General features: G+C 45.7%; 1 protein-coding gene across 1 annotated transcript in view; it reads right to left on the reverse strand.

Annotated features, from left to right (window-relative positions):
- LOC308154016 (brain and acute leukemia cytoplasmic protein) overlaps positions 1-280 on the reverse strand; it is a gene marked incomplete at both ends in the record, with an annotated part of 1,716 nt that extends 1,436 nt beyond the window's left edge. Inside the window, one exon of the mRNA XM_080527196.1 lies at positions 151-280. Within this exon, the coding sequence (XP_080383322.1) occupies positions 151-280 (130 nt within the window). The remainder of the gene's footprint in view (positions 1-150) is intronic.
- Between the last annotated feature and the right edge of the window lie 7,787 nt (positions 281-8,067).

Here is an 8,067-nt window from a genome sequence, read left to right on the forward strand (position 1 = left end):
TGGCAATACGCAGCAGGCTATTATAACCTTCCTCAGTACACCTCAAGTCGTTTTTTCTAGCTTCCGCGGCCCGCTCCGTCAGCGCAGCGGACCGGAACCTGCGTGTTTAGTCTACTCCGGACCGAATCCTCCACCGTGGCTCTCTCTTACCAGCGGTCGCGCCGGGGAGCGGGGTCTCGATATCGGTGTTGGTGAGCCACGTAGATTCCGTCTCTCTGGTCCAGCTTTCATGATACCGCGGTTCAATGATCATGTCCGCCCGGCTTCCCCCGCACCCCATCGGAAAAGCATCCACGGAGCCGCTGGCGAATTGACACGAAGCTCGCCGCCTCCACGACACCGCGTCTAGCTGATCAATTCACGACCGCATCATCCTCTCTCTTCTAACGCGCCGCTGGGTGATGCGCTCTCCTCTACGCACGCACCGCACCACACGCCGTATCGCGCAAGATAGCGGCTAAACACAGACGCAGTACCTGCTGCAATCTCACATGCCATGTCGAGAAGAGCAAGCGCTTGAATGCAGTTGCAGTAATAACACTTTGATCTATGTCTTTTTGATTCATTGTTTTATTATGTTGTTAAATGTTTATCTTTTCTCTATCAATTAATTTTTTCTTACTATCCTTCTTTTTCTGTATTATTTAATGCTGTATGTAAAAGCACTTTGAATTGCCCCTGTTGTATGAAATGTGCTATACAAATAAACTCGCCCTTTCCTTGCCACGCACCGCGCACCTCACAGAATCCGTTGAACAATGAATTATGGAGCGTACGTACATGGCATGCGTCATGGAACGCGGGTAAAATTCGAAATGGAATTTAGAACGGGGAAAGCTCTTAGGAGATTGCATGATCGTGTCTTATTGAATTAGAAAGCCTCAAAAGGGTCGTCTTCATGGTTAAGTTGTGACGTTACGCTGCGCATTGATTGCACCTTGAGCCTTGACAACAATGATTACATTATTGGTGAAAACCGAAATATATCGTAGCGTTTTCCTGTCTTGTCATACAAGACAACGACCCCCAGCACCCAGCTCAGAAGTAATAGTGTTATGGTCAGATAGGGAACCCAGGCGCAGACACAGACCAGAGACAGATGTAGAAAAATAAAGTATATTTATTTAAGGGGTTAGGCAGAGAATGGTCGTAGGGCAAGCGGGGGGTCAGGCAGGGGGAGTAGTCGGCAGGCAGGCAGGCAGCGGGTTTAGGCAGGAGTCTTGGTCTTCAAGAGACAAAAATGACTGCACAGTCACGTGATATTCCATAAATTCCGACAACAAGCCATTGAACACACTAAGGTGACTTATAACTGTTTCCTTTTCATAATTGTCATAAGTGCTTTTATTCATTATTGCTTGCTAATAATTTAATAATTAAATAATTTAATTTAATAATTTAATTGCATTGCACTTCCGTGTGAGCGCACCAAGTTTATCCAGCTCTCGCGAGACAGCAGCAGTGTTTTGAGCTAAGCAGCAAATAGCACGCTAGCATCCATCGTGTGTTTACTCCGTGTAACTCTGACTAGTATGCGCTGCCAGGACTGTGGGCAGCAGTTCACCCGCTGGGAGGCCTTTAAGACCCACCTGCGGATGCATGCTCTGGAGGAGGACGAGGAGAACCGGCGCCAAACCGCCAAGAGGCCCGCCGCCACCAACGGGACGAGCAACACCGCCGCAGAGCCAGCTCTACCGGAGAAAAGGCGGAGAACAACCACCACCAAGGTAACGGAGGAGGAGGAGGAGGAGGAAGAAGAAGAAGAAGAAGAAGAAGAAGGAGAAGGAGAAGGAGAAGGAGGAGGCGCTGGCAGCATTGAGGACAGTGACGTAGACGTGGACGGGGTTGACGAAAGACAAGACGTCGACGGCGAGATGTTCGACTGCTCCCGGCAGGTGAAGCCGTCGGAGATCGTCAGGGTGCGGCCGCGCGTGGTGATGCTGTCGGCGGAGGAGAAGCGTGTCTACGCCTGCTCCGTCTGCGGCAAGGTCTACTCCTACCTGGAGCCCTTCAGGAACCACCAGAAGATGCACGAGCAGGAGGCCCTGGCGGCCAAGAGGAGACCCCTGGACCACAAGTGCGACCACCCCGGCTGCGGCAAGGCGTTCGGCCGCGATGGGCACCTGGCCATGCACAGGAGGGCCCACCGGCCCACCCCCGCCGCCTCCCCCCAGGAGCTCCTGCGCTGCGACCAGTGCGACAAGAACTTCAACTCCCGGTGGAGATGGAGTTGCCACGCCAAGCTCCACAAGCAGAAGCCGTACTGGTGCCTGGCCTGCGCCAAGGACTTCAAGGACGAGGTCTCCCTGGACATGCACCTCCAGGGGCACGACCTGAGGAAGCACAAGTGCGACATCTGCCACAAGAGCTTCCGCGTCCCGGCGGAGCTCAAGTACCACTACAACACACACACGGGCGCCAAGCCCTACAAGTGCAACCTGTGCAAGAAGGACTTCTCCCACATGGGGAACATGATCACTCACAGGAAGAAGCACGTAGGCGTCTACCTCGGCGCCAGCAAGACTCCGCTGGGGAGCAAGAAGTACTCCTCCACGAGGAGGCGCGTCGAGGAGATGAAGAGGCTGGTTGTTACCGGTTCTGGGAACCCAAAGGTGGTGATGACACCACAACACCGACATGCAGAAGAGGAGGAGGACGAAGGGGACGAGTCGGGATCGTCCACGTCCGGCTCTGACGGGTCGACTTCTGACTCGTCCAAATCTTCGAGTTCCGGCTCGTCGTCGTCGGAGTCCGAATCTGATTCCTCTGGTTCCTCTGGGTCAGAGATGGAGAAACCCCGCGGAGAAGACGAGGCACAGACAGCTGGTGTGGTGGAGAGCGAGTGGCGCAGACACAGGGGGGAGTGGGAGTGTCTCGAGTGCGACGCAGCGTTTGACCACCAGTCTGAGTTACACATGCACTACATGAAGCATGCCCGCGGAGAGCTGTCGGCGCAGTAACATTATGACCGGCCTGGAACTACGGTAAGAGCATCGTGTGACACCCTGTAACTACGGCTTTGTTCTCTTTGTCTTTTTTACTCATTGAAAGTTGGGAATTGAGTATGAATTTAGTTGTCTGAATGGAAGGCTAAGGGTCTGTGGAAGGGGAAGCTTGTTTGCGTGTTTGTTTTTCTACTAAACCGGCGGGTTTTGTGCTTCTTGGTGTGAATGTCGGTGTGAATGTCAGAGGTATTTGGTTACGAAAGTGTCACTGTGACTGTTTCCAGAAATTGAAGCCTTTCGTTTTGACTTTGCTACAATACACTTTGCACATATCTTGTTGAAAAACCAATAATGCAGCCTTGTTTAATTGATTTAACGTACCATGTCCTTTCTGATTCATGTCTATAAATGTTTTTTTTAAAATCTGTGACTAACCTCACATCATGAAGTCCTTAAAACAACTCACTTTCTTTCGGTCCCTCTTCGCTTTGATTTATATTCATGTTTGTGTTTCTCTAATGATTTGTGTTATAACATCTGTTTCTTTGGGATAATCATTGACTTGACTATTTCAAGTGTCAAGTTATACCTTGTTTGAACAGCGATTGTAAGTTAAAAAGCTAAGTACCTCTCTTTGGCATTCAGGACTGCTTGGTGCGCAATTTATATAGATATCCGATAATTTGATGTAAGGCACAACACACTCAAAGTCGCAAAAGCATAATTAAATTAACGAAATGGCAGAAAAGAACGATGATGCGATTGCAAATCAGGATGAAGCCACAGCTGAAAGGGAGTTTGTCAAACAGATTCGTACTCGCCGTGGTAAACTTGGTGCGCTCACACGGAAGAGCAATGAAATGCAAGCAATAATTGTCATAAGTGCTTTTATTCATTATTGCTTGCATTTCATTGCTCTTCCGTGTGAGCGCACCAAGTGCACAGCGAGTACGAATCTGTTTGACAAACTCCCTTTCAGCTGTGGCTTCATCCTGATTTGCAATCGCATCATCGTTCTTTTCGTAATTAAATTATGCTTTTGCGACTTTGAGTGTGTTGTGATTATTTTACATGTAACATGAGCCCAGGTTGCTGTCTTACTCACGGTACCCGTCATTGGGTGATTAACTGGCGCTGGTCACCAAATCCAGACGTTGTTTAGATTACTCCGTCCACTCCTGGGCGTCGCTGTCCAGGTTTTCCTTGAGAAGACCAAACACTCAAATAGTCAACCACAAGCCTTACATCAAATGATCGGATATCTATATAAATTGCGCACCAAGCAGTCCTGAATGCCAAAGAGAGGTACTGAGCTTAAAGAGGGGGAAGTCGTGACTTCTCCCCTCTACTGCTGTAACGTCGCGTCCTCTCTGGATCTCCGAGCTCTGCTGTCGGCTGCTCCTCCGATGCAGAGGCGCGCGTCTCTAACTATTGTGACGAACAGTGCGCCCGGCGATAATATTCAAGCCAGGTTTTAACACACATTTTTATTGATAGCACTCCACACGATTTACTTTGTAGCTTCGAATTTTATTTCATTTTCTCTATTCCTCCAATACAAAGCGTCTTCTGTAAAGCACAATGCTATCAAACTTTCCATACAGTGTGTGTGTGGTTAAAAACCATACGGCTACCCTGTGCCTAACATTTCCTTGTCTGGCTCACTGCCCACTCTTTTAACCAGACAGATACCAATTCCAATCAGCTGGCTAGAGAATGGGCGTGGCAACCAACACCGGGCACCCCCCACAATGCAGATCAAACCACCCCATGAACCACGCCTGTCACCAAAATAACTATAACAAACAAAACAGAAATGCAAGCAAAGACAAAACCCAGGCCAAACTTCTAAATTCAATAAACAAGGAAAATGGCTCCAACGGTCCCTGTCTGTCTCCCTGTCTCTGTCTCTGTCTCTGTCTCTCTCTCTCTCTCTCTCTCTCTCTCTCTCTCTCTCTCTCTCTCTCTCTCTCTCTCTCTCTCTCTCTCTCTCTCTCTCTCTGTCTGTGTGTGTGTGTGTGTGTGTGTGTGTGTGTCAGTGGCGATTCTAGAGATGTATACATGGGGTGGCAAAGGGGTGGCAAGCAAATATTTTAGTGTGGCCATCATTTTGGCTCAAGTGGCTATCTTAATGTCTTACATTTATGTATATTTATCATCCCTTACAGCCTGTTCTACATATAGAACTAGTGTGTGCATGTGTTCAGGTTTCTCTCTCATCCAGTAAATTATTACAAAGACATAGGTTTGTGGGAGAAAAAAACATTTTATTATCTCTTTCATTCTGAGACAATAAACAAGGAACATGAACAATGCGCGCTGAACTTGATCGTCAGAACAAACAAGAATGAGAGGTTTCATGTCCAAGCAAGACCTTGAAAAACTCATCCATGCATTTGTTTGGAGTAGACTTGAGTATTGTAGTCTACTAACAGGCCTATCTAAAGGAGCTGTTCGTAAATTGCAGCTCATCCAAAACACCACTGCTAGGGTCCTAACAAAAACAAAGAACTTTGAACACATTACACCAATCCTGAGATCCCTGCACTGGCTACCAGTCTCTCAGAGAATTGAATTCAAAATCCTCCTAATTACATACAAATCACAAAATGGTCTTGGACCAAAATACATATCAGATCTCCTCCCACCCTATTTTCCCGCAAGGTCCCTAAGGTCAGCTGAGACTAATCAGCTAATCATTCCAAGAGTAAAAACAAAACACAGTGCAGCAGCTTTCACGCTGCTGCATGCTCCTGGAACAAACTCCCTGAAGAAATCAAACAGGCCCAAACCTTAAAATATTTAAATCTAAGCTAAAAACCTTCATGTTTTGCAGCAGTTATGATTAAACACAAACACTTCTATCAATGTATTTTTTCCATTAACTATTGTCTTATTAAATGTTTTATCTATTTACTTCTTATATTTGCTTTTATTCATTGTAAAAAAAAAACACATCTGACTATGCTCCTCTTGCTGTATTTTTAAATAATGTAAAGCACTTTGAATTGCCCCTGTTGTATAAGTGCTATACAAATAAACTTGCCTTGCCACAAAATCTGCTATTAAAAAAATAAATAATAAAAAAATACAAATAAATACATTTACAAAAGCTGAATGCGACGATTGCTATGCTGTGCAGCAAATCGCTTCACAAACTCATCCAAATTCAGAGCTTTTGCACGTTTAGACTCAATGCTGAGAACTGCAATACTTGTTAATCCATGGTATGAGCGCAGGTGATTCTTTATTATTTTAAGAGTTGAAAAACTCCTCTCACATGCTGCACTGGTGACCGGCAATACTACAGCTATTTTACATAATCTGAACATCTCCAAGAAAACCGTCTTGTATGGATCCAAAAAATTAACTAATTCCATTAAACTGGAGGGACTTTGTTTTCCATTTGTTGCTTGTTGATCCAACAATCTTCTAATCTGCTGCAGTTCGTGTTTAAGGTTATCTACATTTGATCCATATGCATTTGCTAAAAGATTAACTGCCTCCTCATTCAAAAAGCTGCTGCTGGATGGATTCAGTGCCTGGATACCCTGCATGATGTGACAGTTAAAGCTAGAGAATCGTCTTTGCATTTCACCAATCATGCAATCAATGACAGGATAACATATTTTAGTTAGAAAATACTTTTTGCTGTCTGGTATTGTGTGCTGTCCTAGTGTAGACGTGATAACACTACCTTTAAGTTTCTTTGTTATCCGTCTTGCCCTCTTATGAGTGTGAGTTGTAGAAATGTTACAACTTTCACAGGTGTTGAGTATTTCAATCCAAAGCTCATCAAAATATGTCTCAGTTAAAACCACATTTAACATTACCTGAACAGGCTCCACACGGCACAGCACCAGAAAGACAGCTCAGCCGGCAAATTCAAATCTCCCTGTGTGAAATAGGGTGCAACCATTTGAGACGGAGCGGTGGAACAGACAGTGAGTTTATTTTTCAAACTTGGAAATTTGGGGATTTTACACTGAATTCTGATTAAAAATAAAGATAAAGATCAAATAATAATAATACAACAAATTATATCAGTTGGTCTGTGTAACTGGGGTGGCAGGACTTTTTTCAAGGGTGGCAGCTGCCACCCCTTGCCACCCTGGTAGCTTCGCCACTGGTGTGTGTGTGTGTGTGTGTGTCTCTCTCTCTCTCTCTCTCTCTCTCTCTCTCTCTCTCTCTCTCTCTCTCTCTCTCTCTCTCTCTGTCTGTGTGTGTGTGTGTGTGTGTGTGTGTGTGTGTGTGTGTGTGTGTCTCTCTCTCTCTCTCTCTCTCTCTCTCTCTCTCTCTCTCTCTCTCTCTCTGTGTGTGTGTGTCTCTCTCTGTCCATTATCCCAATTATTCTTGTTCGTGTTCACTTTCTCAGACACGCCTCTCATTCTGACTCCTTTTTTCCAACTTCTTCAAATGTCCTAGTGAATTAAGCCTGGGTCAATTACATGAGTCAGATGTTTGCACAAGTATGCTATTGGCAACAAGATATTATTTATTTGTGCATGTCTCTATTTACAATATCTACATCTGTTGCATTGTTCTATTCATCTGCATCCTCTAATGCAGGGGGATGGTTCCTATTTGACTGTGTGTGTGTGTGTGTGTGTGTGTGTGTGTGTGTGTGTGTGTGTGTGTGTGTGTGTGTGTGTGTGAGTGAGTGAGTGAGTGAGTGAGTGAGTGAGAGAGAGAGAGAGAGGTCGTCGCAATCATGGTGTTTCCAATGTGTAGAGAGCTTATAGCTTGGTTTTAAGACAACTTAAGGAGGGACCTACTACTTCCACTAATCAACACACCGCAGTCAGAGTGGTTACACACACACACACACACACACACACACACACACACACACACACACACACACACACATACATACACACCCTCCCTCCCTTGTGCTCAAATAGAATGTCATTTCCTGCCCTGGGAATTTCAAAGTGTCACATAAATAGCATTCCTTTTTTTCATTTGTGGACTTGACACAATCTATAATTCAGACACGTGTTTGGACCGGTTGGAGGCAGCCGCAAATAGTCATGGAGAGTTTGTTAAACTGTCTCCCCTTCGTTTCTTCCTGTAAGGGTACTGAAATGTATTAAATTGCTTGTAACAGTAGAGGGGGTTG

Source organism: Nansenia antarctica, assembly GCF_963989245.1.
Source record: "Nansenia antarctica genome assembly, chromosome: 3".
Lineage (NCBI taxonomy): Eukaryota > Metazoa > Chordata > Actinopteri > Argentiniformes > Microstomatidae > Nansenia > Nansenia antarctica.